The sequence below is a fragment of the Sphaerodactylus townsendi genome, linkage group LG02, assembly GCF_021028975.2.
Source record: "Sphaerodactylus townsendi isolate TG3544 linkage group LG02, MPM_Stown_v2.3, whole genome shotgun sequence".
In the NCBI taxonomy this organism is placed as follows: domain Eukaryota; kingdom Metazoa; phylum Chordata; class Lepidosauria; order Squamata; family Sphaerodactylidae; genus Sphaerodactylus; species Sphaerodactylus townsendi.
Window position 1 is genome coordinate 128,285,124 of NC_059426.1, and position 24,365 is coordinate 128,309,488.

Below are 24,365 nucleotides of genomic sequence, written 5' to 3' on the forward strand. Positions count from 1 at the left end.
CTGGAAGCCAGGTTGAGAGCAACTGGGTGAAAATTAATGGGGAGAGAAACAGTGATCTTTATTACAGACCCACAGACCAGGAAGAGCTTTCCTGGAATGGATGACCAAACTTTCAGAAAGGAGAGCTAGACAATACTCCTGTTAGATGGATTTGTAATTGGTTGACTGACCCTGAATGTCCATGATACAATTCCCAAATCACATATAATTCTTATCTAAATTCATTCAAGTAGACACATAAAGAACATAGTGAAAAACGGACTCTAGATACAACACTTCAAGAATGGTTTAAAAAGTAACCTCAAATATATCTATTTTTGTTGAGGGAGTGTGTAAGCAGAATGATATACATTATCTTCTTCAGTTGTCTTATTGAAATTTTTGATTTATTTAGAAACAATAAAAATAACAAAATTAAAAAAAAATACCATCTGGATGATCAGTTATGTCTTATGAATATTACATGCCAGGTGGTTTTGGGAGACATTTTTCAAAAGATTTTAATGTAATTCTGTACTGAATGGATAATACATTCATCACACATCTATGAGCTATAACACAGTGATTTAATTAAAATTATATATGTAAATATTGTCTTTTTAGTGCTACCAGTAAGCAGCAAGGGATAAGTCAGCAGTCTGCATGATGTTTGTACAACCTACTAGAGCATAGCTTTTTTCATTTGACTTTCATTTTGGCTGATAGGTTCAGTGAAACAGGCGAGGAGAGAGGGATAAAGGATAAAGGCTGATGGGGTGAGAGAAGGCAAGAAAGCTGAAGGGGAAAGGCTATGGGGTCTTTCAATGAAGGAAAAGAGGAAATAGAGGGGAAGGGGGAAAATGAGACACACTCCACAAGCCATTATGGGTCCCCACGTATACATAACTAGCATTCCCGGCCACGCGTTGCTGTGGCTGAGTCTGGTAAAGTGGAAAAGGAAGAAAAGGGAAGCGAATGGTTCGAACATGTGTCATTACACAATGATTGCAAGGGAGGGGAGAGGCAAGGGGCCCCTCGCTCCCCTCCCTCTCTCCCATTCCCTTGCATGGCAACCCTGCAGGTCCCTCCCTAACATTCCCCTTCCTCTGCTAGGGTGGGTGGGCCATGTCCAGGTGGGCTGATCCTGTCCCTTTCACTCCCTTCCCTTGCAGGTGAATTATCTAGCGTAAAACACGCTGGGAGGCATGAACTACGTTGTGTTCAAATTTCGGAGTGTTTGGTCCAGCAAACCCCTGGACCCTCCCTCACCTTCCCCTTCCTCCACTAGTGTGGGTGGGCCATGTGCAGATAGCCCGCCCCATCCCTTTCACTCCATAAGGCAGTGGTTTTCAAGGAAGGCATGGTTGGTTCCCTGGTATCAGAGGGTGTTGCTTTGATGGCCAGCAGATGGCGCTGTTGCGGAACAGAACTGTGGTTCCAACTGTCACAAGTGTGGCATGTACACAATAACTGGCACAGTTGTGACATGTACACAACAGGAGGTGTGGAAACAGTATGGAAACTTGGCCGCACGTGAATGCGATGTTGTGTGAAAATTTCAAAGCAATCGGTCCAGTAGTTTGGGAGATTACCTGTCAGCAGAAAAACAAACTGATAGATTTTTATATATATAGATAAAAACACATCATAAAAACCATGACAACCAAATAAATCTTTGTTCCTCTAGCAATGGTTAGACACTGTAATTGTCTCCATCATGTCAGGCTTTGTTTATTTTTTACTATGCCATGTTTTATTATCTTTATTTCTAACAATATTTATCTTAGGGTATATTTTTTATTGCTTGTCTTCATAATGGTCCGTATGTTTATATGAAAAATATTACCTTGATGCACTACAGCAAAGTTCGGACACAATGCCAAATCTCTCAGCTCGTGTGGCATAAGTTAATTACTTCCACAAATCATGGTTTGCCATTGCATCCCAACTGCCAAATTGTGCCTGTGCGTTTTTCTGGTAAACTAGGAATGAAAACCACGGTTTGCAATCCAGGTTTGTAGCTAGAATACATGGCATTATTTAGTGTTCCAGTTCACTAATGCCCAGAATAATCATCCAGTGTCTTCAAGTCAACAAGTAAATATAATGATACCACTAAAAACAACATTCCAGACAAGGCAACTTCATTTCTATAGATTACAGTAGTAGTAGTTGTAGTAGTAGTAGTTGTAGTAGTAGTAGTAGTAGTAGTAGTAGTAATTGATTGATTGATTGATTGATTGATTGATTGATTGATTAATTAAACTTGATAAACCGCCCACCCTTGAAGGGCTCTGGGCGGTGTACAACAAAACAACAACTAAAACAATAATATACAATAAATAATTAATAAATAATTAAAATAGCAGCAATCTAATCTAATAAGACAAAACTGATAAGACTAATGTTGACATAGTTATGACATAGGTGCATACATTCAATGAAACCTTTTTGCTGAGTGGCCATAGTGTGTGCGAGTATGTGTGCCACCAAGTCACAGTTGACTTATATAGTCACCATAGGGTTTTCAAGACAAGGGACTTTCAGAGGTGGTTTGCCATTACCTGCCTCTGGGTGGGCTGAGGGATCTGTGACTGGCCCAGTGTCATCCAGTAGGCTTCATTAATGTGGAGGAATGGAGAATTGGGTTTGCTTCTCTTAATCACTGCATCTTGCTGGGTCTCAGTGGCCAGAGACCAGCTCTTTAATGTTAACATTGATTCCTGTTTGCTGTGTGCCACTTTTTAAGGGCGGGGAGGGGAATCTGGGATCCTGCAAGATGAATATTATAAAACACCTGTGGCTGTCAGCAGCCATGGCGAGTGAAGATAATGGGGAATTCTATAATCCTCTGCACCCAAATTTATGGATTGCTGCCACTAAGAATCACTGCTATCGTTTGTCATTTAGAAGTCTTAGTTGCTTTTTTGGAGGGTTGTTGTTTTTGTATGTGTTTTAGCATGGTTTTAATTAAGTGGTTTTGTTTGGTTTGAATGGTTTTTAAGATGTGTCTTTATTATGTATACTGTTAATTTGTTGGCCACTTTGGGGGTTAGAATGAGGCAGGAAGATGAAGTACAGATTTTGCAGATGTAATAAATAAATTGAAACCTTTGGTTTTCACTAAATTGGAAGTTTCTAATTAACTCTGTTTGCATCAGGGTAAGGGCTGAAAAGTGTGGGTATAGATTTCATTTGTGCAGCATCAAACCATAATTTGACATAAGTCTGAACCAAGGTAGTTTCAGGCTGAAGTGAGAGAGAGAGAGAGAGAGAGAGGGTGTAAAAATAACTGAATATTGGACTAGGAAGCCTTTGTTTAAATGGCACTTAACAGGTCACTTCGGGTCAGCCAAACATATTCTGCCAAGTCTCCCCGCACAGAAACCAAAATGGAGTAACTGGCATGTATGCTGACCAGAGCTTCTGGAAGTAAAGTTGGGATAGATTTTTTAAAAAATGTACTATTAGTCAACTCCGGAATGAAACAGTGTCTTTTTTCTCTTAATATTATCTTAGGATTTTAATATCTTTGCCTTTTGAGAAGTGATTACACTGATTCCAAGTAATAGAAAATGTTCTGTTTACGAACATTTAATTCAAACATATTTAACCCTTGTTTTCAATTCTAATTTTTTCTGAGTGGAATTTAATTTGCCAATTTTAAAAATGTGAAAGCATTCACAGGCCTTGTCTGATGGTTCATTTGCATTCACTATGATTCTATAAATGGGAGTTGTTGCTTCTGTATTAGAGAAACATATTCAGTGCCATCCTCAAACAGCTCAGTTGGGGGAATTACCACTGATTTCACTGGAAGCATTGTGGATTGAATGGTTGGGGAACTCTTTATATATTTAAAATGCAATTTATCATAAAGTGTGTTTCTCTTTATAGTTTCATTCAGTTAATTTCAGTCTGATTGTGTCTGTCTGCTTTAAGGGACAAACTGTCAGTAGTTTTGTCGGGAAAGGATATCAGACTTTTTGTGTGTGTGTTCACTGAGCATTTGAAAAACTGTCAGTTGTGAAATATAATATCTGTAGATACAAAGAAAATGAAATCAACTCATTTTCCTAGCTTAACTAGTCCTTTGAAGAGCAGAGGTACAATGCAAGTGTTATCAGATAGAAATCCCTCTGTTAAATCTTCAGAAGACTAATAGCAGCTCAGATGTTCAACCAATGGTTATTACAGTTTGGGACTGCAGTAGTTGATTTAATTGGCCTATTCGACTTCTTTGCTTTGTGCTAAGGTCTGTGTGAGGAATATATATTGTTACATCAACAAGGTGCTATTTGGAAGTTCTTCAGAATATTACTAATGAGCTTACTGTTTGTGGGTAATAGTTCTGTTTCGCTCATTGAGTGTTAGATTGGCCAACACGTGGAAACTTTTTTCATGGGGTCAGGACTGCATTCCCTGTTCCCCCCAGTTTAAACATTATCAGAGAAACAATCCTGCATAATCCAACAGCACTAATGGCAGTCAGTAACCATTAAGGCTGGCAGGGAAGAAGGATCTTACATTACTGTGGTGCCCTCTCTCACCACACTCTCCTGCCCTTCTCTCTCCCCTTTTATCCCTCCTCTGCCCCTGGACCCAATCAACTCTGCTGCCATGAGCCATTTCCCAGACCCTCCCAGGCAATGCCCCTCCTGAGCGAATTCTCAGAGAATTGTCACTATCCCAAGGTCATTCAGCAGGTTTCATGTGTAGGAGTGTTGAAAACAAACCTGGTTAATCAGATTGGAGTCTATCGCTCATGTGGAAAAGTGGGAAGTCAAACCTGGTTTTGCAAATTAGAACCTGCCACTCTCAATCAGTATAGCACACTTTTAATGAATACATCAAACTCTTCAGACAGGCTTTTGGAGCCACATTCTAATTGCCATGTTGAACCTGCTCACATTTTTGCAAGTCACTTTATAGCATCTTTGCTGCATGTTTGTTTTTACGTTTTTGCGTTTGTTATTATAGGCGATTCCTTTATGCAGTTCAGATTTGCAGAAGAAAAGGAGTGGGTCACAGAAAACCTTTGCCCTAAACAGGTAACAAATTATTATTTTTTTCCCAAGAAGTTGAACAATATTTATATTTCTTTCACTTTCTAGTCTGTCCAACATCCAGGGCTCAGTTTGGATAACAATTTAAACACATAGCCTAATCCTGGAATAATATAGTAGCTAAATATTTTGTGCTATGAGTCAGAAAGTTTTTCATTCAAATCTTATCTCAGCATGACCTTAGTAGATGGCTTAGGCAAGTCATATTTCCCTTACAGTTCCATCCTAAGGAGAGTAATTCCATCTTAAGCCTATTGAAATGGATGGGCTTAGACTTCACTAAAGTAACTCTGCGTATGATTGTGCTGTTAACTTCATTCCCCACCTCTCCTTCCCTATCAGCAATATAATAATGTTAGTTACTTACCATGGACTTATAGAAGTAGTGTGTATGAAACTATTTTTGAATATTCTGTAAAAAGGTTTTGTCCTGCTTTAAAGTAAGGAGGATAGAGTAAAATAGTTATTATGTACTGGGTATAGAACAAAACTGATTCTGTTTGGGTTCATGTATCCTTTCAAACCTTTAGGTCAAATTCTTTTAAATTGCAATTAAAACAAATTATGTTAGCAAATTGTGACAGTACGTTCTGTTGATATTGACTATAATCGAAGAATACAAATTGGGCCTTTATAGTTTCCTTAAACTGGTGCTAGAAAGTAATGGAACTTGACCAAATATTGGAGCACTGGCATATTATGATCTTAATACTACCTTTTCAGGTCCTTTTACAAATGAAATTTCATCATTGTGTTTTCTGTGCATTTCCATATAGGTACTGCACATATGTAGACCTACCACGGAGAGGTTTTTGAAGCTCAAAATCACCTGAGGGCAATCTGTCCCCCTCCCCAAAACTCTTTTCCATCTTTAACAGCATGATAAAGAAGGAGGCTTCCCTCAGTTTTCTCTTTGTTGCCCTTGAGAGAGATTCACTATTAGATGCTCTGTTGTGTTTTTGCCCAGCATAGAAAGCCAGAAATTCTGCCATATTCCTGCCTCCAAAGAGTCTCTTGTTCTGAAAATAGTGTGAAAAGCTCTCTGCAAAAAATGCAGGTTCTGTGGGTTGAAAATCCCCCATACAGAGACCATGAAAAATGCCTCTTGTGCCTTATAAAGAGCACAACATGCCATGCTGCTCTATTTGTCACCAATTTACTCTCAAAACAAGGCACAATAGAACTTCCCTTCTAAAAGCAGCACTAGGAACAGGCTTTATCCTGGACCACTCATGAGAAAGTTTCAAGCATAACATCAACATCTAATGCTGATAGATGGATCTGATCATCCTTGGTACTGGTTGCTCTGAGACCATACCCAACCATTTTGGGTCTGTTGAAAAATATTGGGAAAGTCTTAGGCTACACCCCAGTGTCCTTAGAGTATAGTTCCCTGGAACCACTCAGCATAAACACAAATACCCAGGGAGCCCTCACAAGTCCAAGTTGTTACCCAACCCTCTTGTTCCCACCTTGGTTCCTTGCAAGTCAGCTCTACTTTGGAACCGGTTAAGGAGGCAGTCTCCATTCAAAAATGCCCTCTCCTTACGGCTGTTCACTTATTTATTCTGTTCTGTTTTGAAAGGTAAGGTTCAAGACTGACAATCTCCTATACCATGTCATCAACCAAATATCTCAAGTTACCATTTGGGTCCACCATCCCAATCAGATCTAATGATTTTTTTGTCTTGAATTATCCCTATCCCCTACCAAGGGTATCAGTCTGACTACTAATGAACAGATCAGGGATCCATGTGCTTTCCTCAGCTCCAATCAAACAGAAGGATACCACTATTCTCCAGTTGCCCCCGAACTTCCCCCGGATCCCCATAAAGAATCCGAGTCCTTCAGTGATCTGGCCTTTGATTATGATCAACCTGCTTATGAAGACAGCCTCTGAACCATGACCTGACAATGCTATGCCAGAGCTATCTGTATATTTCACACACACCCCCACAAGGATCTGAGCATATAATGAACAACTCATTAGAATTCCTAGAAACTGATGTATCCTGCTCCCATGCTGGGGCAACAGATCTGTTAATCAAAATTATACATCCAGGGACCACAGAATCTGTCAACTTTTCTGTAATGGACAGCCTCTAAGAAGTCACAGATGACCTTTGTTATACCTGGCATTGGTGTCACCTTCCATTAGACCAGGGGTAGGGAACCTGCGGCTCGAGAGCCGCATGCGGCTCTTCTGCCCTTGCACTGTGGCTTCACAAGCCGAGCCGCCAGCCCCATCCTTGCCCACCCTGCAGGTAGCAGGGTGGGCGCACTAACTGCCCATGGTCGGCTGGGCCGCGCCGCGGGCTTCCCCTCTCGCCCACCCCGTTGGAGTGGGGCGGGCGCTTTCCCGGCGGCCAGCGAGGCCAAGCCGCTGGCTTCATCCTTGCCCGCCCTACAGGCAGCAGGGCGGGCTCATCCATGCGCTTCTCGGAATGAGCGGAGTAAAAGGTAAAAAAAACCCTATATATATATAGTGTTATCTTTATTTTAAATGTCAAAAATTATTTGCGGCTCCAAGTGTTTTCTTTTCCCGTGGAAAACGGGTCCAAATGACTCTTTGAGTGTTAAAGGTTCCCTACCCCTGCATTAGACTGAAAACCAATACAGAACCAAGCAGGAAAAATGCCCTTTCCTTTTCCAACATCCTGCAGCTAATTCCTGGTCGGCGTCTTCTCGCATGTTCCTCTGCTAGAAGTCACACTCACCATGGCCAACTTCATGGCCAACACCCGCTGAAATAAAGTAGATTTTAGTCACTGGGATATGGTCTGCTCAAGAATAACTTTCACTTTAGTAGTAGAACTCAAGGCCATATACAACAGTGTTAGCTCTCCATACCCATATCAGGCAATAATGTGAAAATTGCTACAAATAACTTCACATTCATGTTCTACATAAAGAACATTTTGCCACCTCTCCACATTGTTCTGGAAATGGGGATTAACCATTGTTCATAAGGTTCACAGTACCCAAGCTCTCTGGGGGATGCAGTTTAGATCCAAATGGACAGGAAAAGGTGTGGGGACTGCTGTACACCTGTACACATTTCTTCTCCTACAGTTAATCCCCAGATTCATCTACAACATGAGTCAAGAATTCACATCAGCCATCTTAATAGCTCCCTTTTGGCCAAGACAAACTTGTTTTCCAATACTCATAGCCATGTCCCCTAACAGTTACATCTTCCTTCCCTAGGAGCACAACCTCTTTGTTCAGGAACCATTCCTGCACCCAAACATTGCAGTCTACATTTAGCAGAGGTCCCATTGAAAATGTGCCCGGATATCTCTTAAACCTAATCCAGGAAAAACTCTCATTTACATCTGTAATGGCCTACTTAGACTCCATAGTATGCTTTCCAAGCCACATCTAAAGGAGAATCCTGTTCACACAAACGAATCCAAATTATTTTTTGTGGGTTAGTAAATTAATGTCCCCAGTCCAACCTCTGGTTCCTCAATGGAGCTTGTCACTTGTTCTTTCAAAATTTATGGGCAAACCTTTTGAACCCATGACCACCTGATCCTTCTGTCTTCAGATCAATGAAAATAGTGACACCACATCAGCCAGAAAGGTCAGCAAACTCCAGGTGCTTTGACATAACCTTTCTTTTCTGAAAGTCTATGATAACTTGAGTAGTCTTTCAAAATTTGCTCCTGTTTTGCTCCCAAAATTATGTCCAAAATGTCATTTAAGTCAAGCCATCATTCTACCAGGAAGCAGTCTCTACATTCCCTAGATATTTGTAGAGAGCTTTTCTATCCAGACAGAACAAAATCCTTTTTAAAAGATCTATTAATCTCCATTTTAGGCTCTAATTTGGGCAAGTAACAGCCAGCACAATCCATCCAGTACAATCTTGAAGGATAAATACATGTATTTAACCCTGTTGCAACTGAGCATGAGTTGACTGCTGCAGCTTCATGCTATTCTAGTTGAGTCCAGTCCATCTTAGCTGCTTCTCCATTGAGCAGGATGACATCTGGGTTATTGTCAGCTACCATTCAGGAAGGCAGGGGTTAAATAAAAACTTCCCAGGCTCCTCTCTTTGCTGCGGCTCCGCCCCGTCTCCTGTGCTCCAGTTTTGTTCCCTGCCTTAGGAAGAGCAGGCATTTTTTCCTTTTTTTGGGACGTTATATCAACTGTTTGATTCTAAATTTCACTGGGAGTTTATTAAGCCTTCCTCTCAAGCAGCTGAGCACTCCCATCGCCACTGTACTGACTGGCAGATTGCCTAACAGCTTGAAGCGGTGAGCAATTGATACTTCGATCCCTCCTCCTCTCCTCTTCATGCCTCGGGGAGAAAAGCTTCTGTCCTCTGAGGAGGACAGCGAAGGCAGCGAAGGCAGGAGAATCTGGGCAGAGCAGCCAGTCACCAGAGGAGTGAGCCTTCGCGCCGAAATGAAAAGGCGCGCAAAATGGTGGACGGCGGTTCTGCCGCTCCCTCCAACAGTCCAATGCACTCTGGTGTACCGAGTCAGGACTGCTTAATGGCTCAAACAGAACAGGAGGAGGCTTCAAATCCTGAAGAGAGTGGTAAGATTTCCTTAGGGGATTTAAAGACTGAAATTTTTGCCTTCATTAAGGGCCCCTTTCAGCAGGAAAAGGCAGTAATGAGAGAGGAGATGTTAACCCTCTATAGATCACAGATGGATTTCTGTCCCCCCAGTCCCTCTCTCAGTTCCATCTCAACCTCTAATGACTCCATTAGAGAAAATAAAAGGGCTGGCTCTGCCTGGCAAATCAAGGCTGCTCCCAAAAAGCCAAAACTAATCCCTGTACCCACTGTGGACTCCTCAGATTCTGAGACCCAGGGTAAGGAAGAGGGGAGTTACTCTCTGATCAGGAGGATTTAGAGGAGATGCAGGTCACTGAGCAATCCTCCCGCCTATTTAAGATTGAAGACTACCATTATTTGCTCTCCAAATCTGTTGCTGCCTTGCACCTTGGAGAAGCCAAAAGCAGTGAAGGGTCTTCTAAACGTAAATCCACTTCTCTGCACAAGGGTGACGGCAAATTCTTCCCACCTCACCCTGATTCCAAAAGGGTTTTCCCATTCCCAGAATACTTTGAAACTCAGGTCACTAATCAATGGGACAAGCCCGCAGCCAACAAAAGGTGCCCCAATTATTTGCGTAAACTGTACGATTTACCTGCTTATGCTAACAACATCTTACAAGTTCCCATTATAGATGGTCCAGTGGCAGCCTTACAGTCCTCAGGCCTGGTGTCCAAGGATGGCAGAGGCCAGATCAAGGACATGCAGGATAGAAGATCTGATCAATTCTGCAAAAGAGCACACGAAGCGACGGCCATGGCCATTAGAGCATCGGCTACAGCCTCCATTGTCTCCAGAGCCTCCATAGTATGGGCAAGAAAGGTTCTGGAATTGATACCCCCTACTGAGACCAAAGCCATAGAAGGGGTGAACAGAATGCTCAAAGCAGCCAGCTTTGCGGCCGACGCCACCTAAGATGCAGTCACCTTCTCAGCCCGTTCTTTGGCCTCTTCAGTGGCCACACGTCGGCTACTCTGGTTACGAGCATGGCAGACCGACTGGCGTTCTAAAACCATGGTTTCCGAATGTGCCTTCCACGGACACAAGCTTTTTGGAGAAGAACTCAATGAGTTCCTGGTCGATCCGAAGGAGAAACCTAAACATCTCCCAAAACAGGCTCGTGGCCTTGACAAGAAGCCATCTTCTCAGTCCTTTTTTCGACCCCAGCAGAGCACCAGTCAATTTAAAAGAGACAATTTTCGTCGCCCATACTGGAAACCAGGGAAGACAACAATTCAAAAGGTTTTACTTCCAAGAAGGGGTTGCCCTGACCGATACCAGCAGGACAATCGACAACCCAAGGCATGACGCCAACAACAATGCAGTGGGGGGCAGGCTCCAAAAGTTTCACCAAACTTGGCAAGCCCCTCACGCAGACGCCTGGTCCCTGGAAATAGTCTCTTCAGGGTACGTAATAGAATTCATGTCTCTACCCCAAGCCGATTTATCATGTCTCCGCTGTCCAGAATTCCGGAAAAAAGAGCCAGAAAACTAGAAGCCATCGCACATCTACTAAATATAGAGGCGGTAGAGCCGGTGCCACAAGAACAGAGGGGACGAGGAGTATAATTCCATAATTGTTCACGGTTCCTAAGAAAACTGGGGAGTGGCGACCAATCCTAGACCTGAAGTATGTCAACAGCTTCGTAAGGCTGAAACATTTCAGAATGGAAACTCTGAGGTCCATCGCAGACTCGCTTCAACCAGGCGAATTCCTCACCTCCATAGATTTGTCAGAGGCATATCTCCACATTCCCATCTTCGAGAGCCATCGCAGATTCCTGAGGTTTGGAGTGGGGAAAGAACACTTCCAATTCAGAGCACTTCCATTTGGACTATGCACTGCCCCCCCAAGTTTTTTCAAAGCTCCTCATCAACCTGATCGTACTTCTCAGGGAAAGAGGCATCAGGATTCACCCTTACCTCGACGATATCCTGATTCGTTCGGACTCCTCGACCCAAGCAGAACAACACACTCAGGAAACCATCCGGACTTTAGAAATCCATGGTTTTCTCGTCAATCGGGCCAAGAGTTCCTAAAATCCCCACGGAGACTGGAACACCTGGGTTTTATCATAGCCCCCTCCACCTTCAAGATTCTGGTCCCTCCAAAGAAACAACTGATTATGAAAGCCAAAATCAACCAAGTTCTGCACAAACACAAATGCTCATGCTTTCTCTAGCAAGTTTGATGGGCCTCATGGTGGCATTATCAGAGGCAAGACAGGGAGGAAGGTTCAGATCAAGACCACTACAGAGGTTCCTTCAGCCCTTCCAGGGATCTCATCGCCACAAAGCCACAGAGAAGTAGTGATCCCAAGACCAGTCAAGGTCAGTCTACTATGGTGGATGAAACCATCCAACCTAAATCTGGGACGCAGGTTTTGGATTGCAACCACCAAACAGGTATTCTCTAGACGCAAGCCTTCTAGGCTGGGGAGCTACTCTAGAGGGAATTCTATTCAAGGGACTTGGTCAGCCCAGGAATCAGCACTTCACATCAATGTGCTGGAACTAAGAGCGATCCCGTTGGCTTTGAGCCACTTTCAACACCCTCCTGAGGGGTCACACGTGCTGATCAGGACAGACAACACAACAGCGAAGTCTTACCTGAACAGACGGGGGGGGGGGGGGGGCCAGATCTGCAGAGCTGCAGAAGGAAGCCCTCCTGATCTTTCAGTGGGCAGAGACTCATGTGCTCTCCATCAAATCCGAACATATTCAGGGGAATCTAAATGTTCAAGCAGATTGGCTGAGCAGACAGAGCATTCATCCAGGGGAGTGGAGACTAAAGAAGGAAATTTTCCTGATGATAGCTCATGCCCTGGGAGCTCCAATCTTGGACTTCTTCGCCTCCAATCTGAACAAACAGCTCCCCAGATTCATGTCTCGATTCCATCACCCGGAAGTGGAGAATACGGATGCCTTATCCTCCAGTTGGCCTCAAGGAATCCTGTACGCCTTCCCTCCCTTCCCCATGATCCCCAGACTCCTCCGAAAGATCAGGGAAGAGAGGGCAGATGTCATATTGGTAGCACCGTGGTGGCCCAGACGACCTTGGTTCACAAACTTATTACAGATGTCGGCACGCAAACCCTTGAGACTCCCTCTGCACAGGGACCTCCTGCAACAGGGACCCATTTTCCACCCGGAACCAGAACGTCTCAACTTGACCGCCTGGAGATTTAAAGGCGACAGCTAGAGGCTCAGGGATACTCCAAAGCCGTCCTCGACACCATAATGGCCTCCAGGAAATCTTCCACCAAAAGAATTTACAACACTACCAGGAAGGCTTTTGTTAGGTGGTGCTGGAGGAAGAGAGTGACTCCTACAGAACCTAGGATCAGGGACATTTTAAGTTTTCTACAGGACGGCATGGAATCAGGCCTTAGAGCTAATACTTTACGTAGGCAAATGGCAGCCCTCACGCCTGTATTACCCAGACTGGAGGGGCATAATTCCCACTTCACACCCACACATAGTTAGATTCCTTAGGGTGCTACACTGAAAGATAAACCCGGTCAACCACCATTTTCCCACATGGAGCCTGCATCTAGTATTGCAAGCCCTGACCAAGAAACCATTTGAGCCCATCATGGAGATTTCCCTTAAGCACCTTTGCATGAAGGCTGTTTTCTTGGTAGCCATCACTTCAGCTAGAAGGGTTTCAGAGCTAGCTGCCCTTTCCATGAAACCCCCATTGTGTGTCTTTCATAAGGACAAGGTGGTGCTACGTATTGACCCTACCTTCATTCCAAAGGTCAACTCCACCTTTCATAGGAAACAGGAAATTTTCCTACCCACCTTTTGTCCCAACCCAAAACACCCTAAGGAGGTGTATTGGCACACATTAGATGTGAGGCAAACCTTAAAAGCCTTCTTAATCAGAACTCAGGAATTCAGGAGATCAGATTCCATGTTCATATCCACTTCCAATCACAACAGAGGTCAGTAATTATCAGCCCCTTTCATCAGTAAGTGCTTGAGGGAATGCATCAGCGAGGCTTACAAGGAACAAAAGCTGTCGGTTCCAGTAGGGATCACGGCACACTCCGTCCGCAATGCTTCCACCAATGCGGCCTTTAACAATAACGTACCAGTGGAGGAAATATGCAGAGCAGCAACCTGGTCCTCCTTATCCACCTTCGTTAGGCACTATAGGCTGAACGTTTTCAGCGCTGCCGATGCTGATTATGGACCTAGAGTCCTGCAGCATGTCATTGGAGAGGATTTTGACCCCACCCTGTAAATCTATCTGATACTGCTAGGGGAGTTCACCCAGATGTCATCCTGCTCAATGGAGAAATAACATTGGTCTTACCTGTGAAGGAGACTTCTCCATTGAGCAATGGATGACATCTGCCCTCCCATTGGTCGTCATCCTGCTCCAAGATTAGTTAGTTGTTATACAGTTAATCATTGGTTTCTGTTTTGATTAATGACCCAGGAGGTTTCCTCCTGTCTTAGGCTTATTAGTTCAGAGCCCCTTGTTATTTAGACTCCATAAGGCCTTTGTTAATGACTTCCATGGTTTTTTCTTATTTGCACATTGGAAGCGAGTTGGAACATTATAAGGTCAAGTTTTTTTGCAGAGAATCTTTTGAGAGGCGGAATACTGCTTTGTGGAGAAGCCAGAACTGGAGCACAGGAGACGGGGCAGAGCCGCAGCACAGAGAGGAGCCTGGGAAGTTTTTATTTAACCCCTGCCTTCCTGAATGGTAGCTGACAATAACCCAGATGTCATCCATTGCTCAATGGAGAAGTCTCCTTCACAGGTAAGACCAATGTTATTTTTCACTATGGTCTCTCCGTTGACTCCATCTGCAAGGCTGCCACATGGTCATCCTCATATACCTTTGCAAAACACTACTTCATGGACATAGATGATATGAGAGATGTGGAGGTGGAAGGAGTGGTCCTACAGTCTCTATTCAACTGACAGTTCATGTTTGCCTTCCTAAAACTAAGTCATCTTGCTACTTTCCCACGTGGGACTGTACAGGTGACCATTCAACAAACAACAGTTAGAGGTTAATGCAGTCCTGTTTTCTAGGCAATCAGGAAGGAATTATGCATATTAGAGCACATAGTAATTGTCTAACTTAGATTACATGAATGCACGTTTACTAGGTCTTTCCTGGCCTGTGGAATTAACAAGATGAATATAGCAATATTCAGCAACATCCCAAGGAATAAGCCATCAGAAAGCAACTATTTTGGATACCACAATGACCAAATCATTGTGTAGATGGGCCTCATTATTTGATGACAGCATTCTAAATGCCTGTTTATTTGTGGTATAGCAAGAGCCAAAAGAGATGCTGTGCTTATAGCAGTAAAATCAGCTGTATAGCAGTAAAATCATATTTACTATATAGCAGTAAAGTCAGATGCTGTGCTTATAGCAGTGAAAATCAGCAATAGCAGAACACATGATAAACCAACCTGGACATAGAATATTATTTGAAAAAACAGAAATTCTGGACCACTCTGAAAGCCACTACGTCAGACTACACAGAGAAGCAATTGAAATCCATAAGCACATGGACAATTTTAACAGAAAGGAAGAAACTATGAAAATGAACAGAACTTGGCTGCCAGTGTTGAAAAATACTAGAGTCAAGACAGTGTCTAACCAGCTCCACACAAACACAGGATGACCATAGACAAAAGAAACAAAGGCCAGGATACTTCTATTCAGATGCTCCCACCAGTGACCCTACTATCTCCAGTGTTACGCCTATGCTATAGTCTTCATTGTTACTCATACTTCTATTCAGATGCCCTCAACTATTGACCTGGTTGCCTTCTTTGTTACTCACAGACAAGGTTTCTCCACCCACCCTGGACACTCCAACAGATATATACTCCACTTGCTTTCCCAACATCAGATCCTCTGAAGATGCCAGCCACAGATGCAGGTGAAACATCAGGAGAGAATGCTGCTAGAACACAGCCATACAGCCCGGAAACCACACAGCACCCAAGTGATTCCGGCCGTGAAAGCCTTCGACAATACACAGGACAAGGTGGTTTGGAGAAGTCATATCTACTACCCACATGACCTCCCAGTTCCAGGGGCCCGTAGGTTTTGCTTCCCAATTGCTAGCCGCGACAGTTGGAGAATCCCCAGTGCTGCCAGAAAACTGTTTGGATTCATCTTCCCCCCTCCATCTAAGGATCATACCCCATTCATAGTTTAAAATCCGATATTGGTTTGTTCAGAACAATAGAACCACATTAACCTCCATTAATGTGAACCTCCGTTTCGAAATGCAGAATAAGTTGTGCTGTGTGTGTTAATTGAAAGAGGCCCATGGTTGCTATGACAATCGTGAAATCCTGAAAAGCTCTGCACAGCACAACTTCATTGTGGATGTTGAATTTCTCAGAAGCAACAGCTTAAAGAACTCCCACTCCTCCACAGATACTAGTTTAGCCATCACTGGCTTGCATCCCTATTTGAGGGAGGCATCTTAAGAAGAATCAAAGCTGCCCTATGTCTGAACTTGTTTATCTTGCCAATCTGATTTCTGCTGCTATACCTCCCTGTGCCCCTATTCTGTGGATATTACAATTAATGATTTCCTTGGCTGAGGTTTCTAACATTAAATTATACTAGACGGTGATAAAGAATGGCCATGAACTATATAACTGAAGGACTGTAGTTTCTCCCTCTTCTGATTACCACCTTCTAGTTGTTCTCCTGCACACAATGGCCTCCTTGGCATTTGCTAGAGCCCTTCCTTTCTCTATAATTGTTCCCACTTTGTGGAACAGGCTCCTTAAGGAAGTGCAGAGGATATCATTTTGATATGTTTTAAAGAAATACTATAAGGTCATTTTATTTGTGAAGGCTTTTAATGAGGTCTAAGTTCCAATCATTTTCTTAATGAAATTTTACTGTATTTTTACTGTACTTTGGAAGCAGTGGGGCATAACTCTTGTAGGAAATAAATGAGATGCAAGGATGCTACTACATTCCTGAATCTAATATATAATTTAGTCCTTGTCTTAATGTCAGTAAGACAAACAACATTGCACTTACCTGTAATTGTTGTTCATTGAGTGGTCTTCTGTTCAGGCACACATGGGTCTGTGTATGCATGGAGCCTACCATGGTAGAGATTGATCATCTTCTCATAGATCCTTCTAGAGCTCTCTCAAATGCTCCCCTCCTCTCCCTTGCTCCAAGGTGGGAAGTTTTCCATCCAAGAGTCACAGGGTGGAGAGAGGATGGCTGAGCTGTAGATTTTGATGTAATGGCCTCTGCCATCATCAAATTGGGTGCAGGATGCCTGAAAAGAAAGTCACAGCCTGATTGCTAGACTTTGTCTACGTTCTCAATTTTTTTGGAGGCCGGCCATTCCCAGTTGGCTGTGGTGATATCAGTGAATGCCTTCACCATTGGGAGAGCCACTGGTGCCTTATTGGAGGCATGAAGAACATCAACAGCCAGGTCCTTGCAGGCCTGATCCTTCGAATCAATAGGAAGACTCAAGGCTTTTGTCATTCTAATTAAATAGTCTGCATACAGTCATTGGAAGGCAAAATCTCAGAACTGAGAACAAACTCATCATCTGGTGATGGGTCTGATGCCTTGGACTCAGGGGTGGACAAATCAGGTGGCTCAGAAAAAGTGTCAGGGTCAGTATGTTCTGCAGACCTTATTGTTGACTGGGAGTGATGCCTGTCCCTGGAGGATGGGTGTCGATAGCAATACCTTGATGTCAAACAGTGTGTGTGTAGGGGGAAAATTCCCCATGTTGACAAGGAGGTACTCTTCAAATTGAAGAATGGCAAGGTGAACAATCGTGCAAGGAAAGACCTCTGCGCCAATCCAGTGACATATGGTGTTGATGCAACCTGGAACAGTCCCTTGAACAATGCCTTGAATTATCATGAAGGACGGTTTCAGTACTGACCAGGTAACCTACTACTCTGACTGAATCTGGAATGGGTCCTGTCCCTCGAGAAACAATTGCTGTGCCATGAATCTGGGACCTCAGCATCATACCTCCTCAATGCCGAAGAAGATATTTGCCTTTGGATGATGGGTGACCTGGAGTCAGATCAGTTAGATGGTTGGCGCTGATCATCTGTGTTGTGTGGAGAAGGGACTCTGTGGGAATCAGAGCAGAGACGACAGGAATGTGTTGGCCCCAAGCAGAACCGACGCCAAGATCCCGATCATCAATTTTCAGACAATGTTTCCTGGTCAGCAGATGATCCAGAGAAAGTGTCCTCATCAATACAACATTGTAATTCGATACATGTCAAACTGAAACTGACAAGAATACTTCGAATGATGTGGATGGCAGTGGCACCGATAGTGAATACAGCACCAAGAGTTGATTATGTTGCACCGATTGCTTCAAGTAGGGGTGACGAGGAATGACGAGGTGAACCATCTCTGACCCAATGCAGAGGTTCAACCATTGTCTCCGAAGCTCTAGGCAAAACCACTGATGCCAAAGCAGCATCCACCACCAACATAGCACTTTGAGCTAAATCCTGAGAGATGTGCTCTGTCACAATTGCAGTCGTGGAGAAAACAGAAAAAGAACGACTTCTTGAGCGACTCCGAGAAGAAGTGTTATTCTTTTGGCTCTGGGGCTCTGGATGAGTCAGCACCAATATTGAAGATGGCTGTGAGAAAGACAATGACAGGGATCGGAACCGTTAATCTGACTGTGACTTGGGAGATCTTTCCACAGGCCTCAGTCTCTTGGAGCCCACTTTCTTTCCCAATAAAGCAGAAGAAGCCCTCTCAGAAGCTCTCAAGGAAGGTGTGCTGGCAGGGCAGGTGTGCTGCTATGGCGGGGAGTCACCCTGACACAAGGTCAGTCAGTTCATTGTCAGGTCTAAACACAACATAGCCAGCCAGGGGAAAGTCCAGGAAACAGAGTCAAACAGTCCAGAGAGTCAAGTAACATGGTATATAGACAAACCTGGAGGGAGTAGCTGATAAGCAAGATCATGGAAAGCCAGTCCAAGGTCAAAGCAAGATCCAAAACAGTCAGAACAGTGGCATGCAGGAGTTGCCGAGAAACACAAATGTTGCAGCCACACCTGTAATTCTTTACTGAAGCTCTTTATATGCTTTCTGGGCTGCTTGCTTGAGAAGGCTTCTACGAAGACTCCCACTCATGCCAGGCTTGCAAGCGAGTAGAATGCCACCTCTCTTTCAAGGCCACTCTCAATCTCTGCTGGCAACGCTGTGTTACATCTGAAAAATCATTAGAGCTATCATCCTCCCTGGTATTCCTGAGGAGCCCTGAACTGGGAAGCTGTAATTCTTCCTCTTCTGCTGACACAATTGGCATGGCTCTGTGAGGCTCAGGCAAGTCTTCCTCTGATGAACTGTCAGCCGCAGCAGGGGTGGCCAGACACATAGCAGTAATGGGACATCTGGGGCGGCTTGTCTCGGGTGCCGCCCTTGCTGTCACGTGTCAGGGGTGAGAGAGGGCTCACGTGCAGCTCATACCTTGGGCGCAGTTCCCCCTCCCTTCGTCACCGGGGGGGGGCGTAACAGAAGAGCCAGCATTTCCCTTAGAATGGAGAGAGGAACCCAAGATGCCTTCAGAGGAGCAAATTACCTTCACTGAAGACTACGCATGCCTCAGAAATTTTGAAAATTAATCTATCAGGTCATGGATGAACTTCAGCCACATTTTAAATCAAATAATTAATATTTTGTGCTTATCACACACCTGCTTATCAATCAAACACCATTTGTGACAGACTTTTGACATGCCATTTGATGAGAAGTAGACGATATAATTTATTCATTTGAAAAGCTGATTCCTCATATTAAAATATAATTGCAATGAGATGAATAGCCTTACATTATATTTCTACTTAAGGGTATTTCATTTCAAGTTAGCACAGATGACAAAGACTAAATATTAAATTCTGCAGGCTTTGTGCTCTATGAAGCCCCTGCTGTAGTTGGTTTGATAGAGGAAATGTAAATGTGGGCCTTGTCCTAGAACTTATGCTTTCATGCATCTGCTCGTTTCCTGTAGTGGCTTTCTTATTCTTAAATTGTTTCTGATAATTCCAGGATTTTTAATTCTTGTACTTGTTGCAAAGAAAGCTGAGGAATGGGGTCAGAATGACCTTACTCAGTCTTGGTTCTTCCATGTGGTAGTGTTATTTTAAGGTTTTGTTTATCGTCCAATTTGGAATTCTTGCCTCATGGGCTACCCAGTTTACTTTAGTGACGGAGGACATCATACAGATTTCTACCACCTCTGTAATAGTGAATGTGGGCCATCTGGGTACAAGTGAGGTGTTTTTGAGTTAAATTTTCTTACAGCTTTAACCTAATTCACGGAGTGTTTATTTTGTTTTAGTTACCTGGGTTCTATGCTGACTGCCAGTCACTGGTCCAAGCATTTGAAGAGCTGCCTCTGCATCTCAAACTGAATGTGGCTGCTGATCTGCTGCAGGTAATACTCATCCTGCTGATAAATACCGTGAAATTTACATTATGCCAAAGTAGCCTCCATAATGTAATCGGCCTGTGTTGTAGTATATACATGCTGCTTTGGGTCTGAAAGGGCGGAGGCCTGTGAAATGGAGGACTTTGTGTCAGCACTTCTCATGCTTCACTGCATCTTTTAAACAAAGTGTTTTCCGCATGCCGGGTTCATCTTGGTCAAAGCTAGCATCCCCAAAGAGTTGCTTGTTCTAATTTGGTTGTTTCCTCCCCCTCCCTTCCCTTTCTTTAGGAACAGAGCACTGAAAGCAGAGGACAGTGTCAAAATGAAATGTGTGTTGGGTTCTGTTCTTCTGTTCTAACTTTTGCTAACCTATATAGGATTCCTTGTTCCGCAGAAGAGCTGCCAGTCAGGCATATATCAAATGGTTGCTTATGCTTAGCGTTTAGAATATTAGGTAGCAACATGACAACAAAGTGGTTTTTTTCAGATTCTGTAAAAGAAGAGGTTCAGATAGAGGGAAGAAAGCTAGGAGTTAAGGAAGGCTGTCATCTAAGATTACAGTTCATCAAAAGCTAGAAAAATCAATCAGCAATGGAAGGAGAAGGCTGGATAACTACTAAAAGCCGCTTTGCTGTCTTGTGGGAATGCTTAAAGTGATCCAGACACTGACATTGCTCACCTTTTTCTTTGTGCAGCTCAAAAGCATTTCTGCAAATGGAGCAGAGAAATTTGTATTTGTTTTGCATTTGAAATGCTTTTTTTACTAGTGAAATGCCAAGACTGGGTCATTCCTATTTCTACTGTTGATTGAGCAGAGGCTTTCGCTGGCTTGCTTAAACATCTTAGCATCACTTGGTTTTGTTCCAGTGCAAAAATTCTCCTGCAGTGCATGATGAGAGATGGCAGGTCAATGAGATCCAGATAGTGGTGTGTAGATTTAGTTCCCTTTTTTCTTTTGCCCCTGAATCAAGCAGTGTGCTCATCTAGGTTGTTGTACAGTGATAGTGTCTGGGCAATCGAAATAACTACACTGGAGTCCCCAATGTGGTGTGCATGGGTGCCATGGTGCCTATCAATACCTTTTATCGTGCTTACCAAGTGCTTTTAGGAAGCGGGAGGAGCCAGGCAGGGCTTTTGCCCAGCAAGCATTCTGATTATTATTGTGTATTTGATCGTCTGTTCGGATTTTTTAAATGTTGCTTTGGCAGTATTTGACAAAAGACCTACACTGTATTACTTAAGATAAGCTGTGGCAATCATTTTGCGGCTGGCTCCACCTCCTGCATTGTACATTTGGTGGTGGCCAATGTATTGCTGTGCCTACCATGCTGGGCTAGAATTCCAATGTTCCCATAAGCTCAAAAAGGTTGGGGACCTTGCTCTACATTGTTAAGCAGGAATGGCTGCCAATATTAATGGGCTGTCCAAAAGCATCCCATCATATCTCCCAAGCAATGGGAATGGTGCCTGGGAGTAGCACATCACAATTCCATGGTGTTTCTTTTAGCCTCGCCAGCACTAGCAATGCTACAAAGAGAGAGAAAAACTAACTTATCCAGATGGCTTTCCTTTTGGAAAATAGGATTGCCCATGAGGCCCCCACAACATTCCACTGAAACAACATTGCACCACTTTCTTCATTCTTATGGTTCTAAAGGGCATGTGCGAAGAGTTGTACACTGATAGCTGCAGCATTCTTCCTACTGATAAATAGGATATTACCCTAGAAGCCCCTGTAACCTCAAGGGGGTCTCCAAGTAATATTCCATTTCTCAGGAGTGGTGCCTGGAGGATACTCTGTTTCTTCTGCTGCCTCCATATGTCCCTGCTGTCAGAAGAAAGAACATGATCTGCTAGGTTGTGGACCTAGCAGGTGTTTTGAACATCCCAACTCCCTGACACCAGTACTGTTGTTTAATAAACTGAAGCTTTTCATTCCATTGTTGTAGAATAGAATTTAAAGTGGACCAACCTGGGGAAAAGAACATCATTAATATTTTACCCTTGGACTGCAACTCTGCTGATTTAATGTTGTCTGCTTCAAGTTTATTCATGATTTTCTCAGAAGAAAACACACATTCAAGCCCTTCTGCACTGAGAGAGCCAGCACCAGTTAAGAGCAGGTTGATTCTAATCTGGAAAACCGGGTTTGATTCCTCACTCCTCCACCTGAGTGGCTGAGGCTTATCTGGTGAACCAGATGTGTTTCTGCACTCCTACATTCCTGCTGAGTGATCTTGAGCTAGTCACAGTTCTTCGGAACTCTCAGCCCCACCTACCTCACAAGGTGTCTGTTGTGGGGAGAGGAAGGGAAAGGAGTTTGTAAGCCACCTTGAGTTTCTTTACAGGAGAGAAAGGTGGAGTATAAATCCAAACCCTTCGTCTTCTTTTTCTGAATGTAAAAAGAAATGTAAAAGGACATTATTATAGAAGATGAGAAAAAATGAGAACTTACAATGTTTAAATAATCAAGTTGGTTCTAAATGAATAGGTACACTAAATGACTGTCTTAGTGCTTGTTCTTTATGGCTTGTGGTCTTCAAACAGCATACATTTCATTTCAGTACTGCACAACTGACATATTCAATTTTTGATAAATTGTTGCTTTTTTACGTGCAAACTTTTTTATTGCGAATAGTTATGGGATGTTTCAAGGGCATTCCCATTGTTTAATTTGCTTTCCTTACATTCCTAGGATGCAGTACCTGCCACACTTCCCCCCATTAAATCGAAAAGTGATGACATCTCCAAGAGGACCGGTGCTCATTTACAGCAGCTTGTGGGGCCAAGTCCAGTTGTGCCAAGCAGTTGTTCTGCTGAAGTCTCTGCTGCCCACTTGATCCCACCTAATAAAGATGGATTTGAAATTATTTCTTCAGAGGCCCTCCCGAAAAACCCTTTAGCTTCACACCAAGAAACAGATCAATTGGACAAAGACTTGGATTTACTTCTGAAGTTGGATGCTCCAGTTGATTGTGAAACCAGCTCTGTGGTGGAAGCAATGCCCCACAGCAAAATGTATGAGGAAGAGTTGGAAAAGTCTTTTGAAGAAAATGGTGAGCCCTCTCTGCTAATTTGATTTTTCCCCCCAATTTTGTAGTGGTGCTTTCGTTTACAGTTAAGCAGGAACTTGCCCAATTATCTTCATTTATACTTACCTTTTGAATTTTAGGGTACTGCTCTGCATTGTGCACTGACACTTCAGCAGACTGTAATATCTTTATCCTTCAGAAATCCTCCTTCTATTGAAATACCGAGTTCTTCTGTCTCTTGCTTGCTGTTAGTAATTCTCATTTATGTTTTATTCATAAACCTGGCATGTGAGTTTAAGGATGCATTTCTGGCCCATAATTTGACAATGTATTTGGCTTAGCCTAAAGCTGTTCATTGAAGTATGTACATAGTCTCAAGAGGCATGCTGACACATGATGTAGAGACCACTTCAGTATGATTCAATAAAATATTTAGGGTTGGCCTCTGTGGCAGGGTCATCACTCCTGAGTAAATCCACTTATCATCATCATTAGAGGACAATAAGTCTTTGTTACTGCATGTTACAAGTTTTTTCTTCTCTAGCTAAAGGTGAGTCTGCACCAAAGCTCTTGTAGTGATTCGTTTCATTTTTGGTCATCCCTTTTTAGAAATAACTTTGCACAGTTCCTGACTACACACATTTTCTGAAATCATCTCCTGCAAATGATCTTTGGGGATTCTTGTTGTTGGTGTTAATTTACTATGAATTTGCTCAGTTTCCATTAGGAACCCATGCTCACCCAATACATTTGATGCAGCATGCCAGAGAAAGTGAAGAAATATTAAGAGGAAATCTTAAAGTAGCCATGTTAATAAACTGGGGCATCGTAAAGCTTCTGCTAACCAATAAACTTTGCAAAGTAAAATGTTTGGATGCAGTGAATGGAGTTCAGGAAGGTCAGTGTCTGAATTCGAATATCTTCGAGACCGCATCACCCTGTATGTCCCTGTACGGCCTCTTTGATCAGTTGAGGCCAATCTACTGGTGGTCCCTGGCCCCTCGATGATGCGGCTGGCCTCCACGCAGGCCAGGGCCTTTACGGCTCTGGCCCCGGCCTGGTGGAACGCTCTCCCTCCATCTGTCCGGGCCCTGTGGGACCTTGGTGAGTTCTGCAGGGCCTGTAAGACGGAGCTGTTCCAGTGGGCCTTTAGAGGAACCGGCCACTGATGATGCCCCTCCCTTTAGGCCCCTTACATCTGGGCCTTTTGTCACGTAATGGGACTCGCCGTCCCTCCCTCTTGGGGAGAGGACTTTGAAAATGGAGCTGT

General features: G+C 43.5%; 1 protein-coding gene across 1 annotated transcript in view; it reads left to right on the forward strand.

Moving 5' to 3' along the window:
- Positions 1–24,365, forward strand: part of AVEN (apoptosis and caspase activation inhibitor) — a 169,705-nt gene that overhangs the window by 141,695 nt on the left and 3,645 nt on the right. The window contains exons 3-5 of the mRNA XM_048484284.1: positions 4,960–5,030; positions 19,974–20,069; positions 22,759–23,119. Coding sequence (XP_048340241.1) covers positions 4,960–5,030; positions 19,974–20,069; positions 22,759–23,119 — 528 coding nt within the window. The remainder of the gene's footprint in view (positions 1–4,959; positions 5,031–19,973; positions 20,070–22,758; positions 23,120–24,365) is intronic.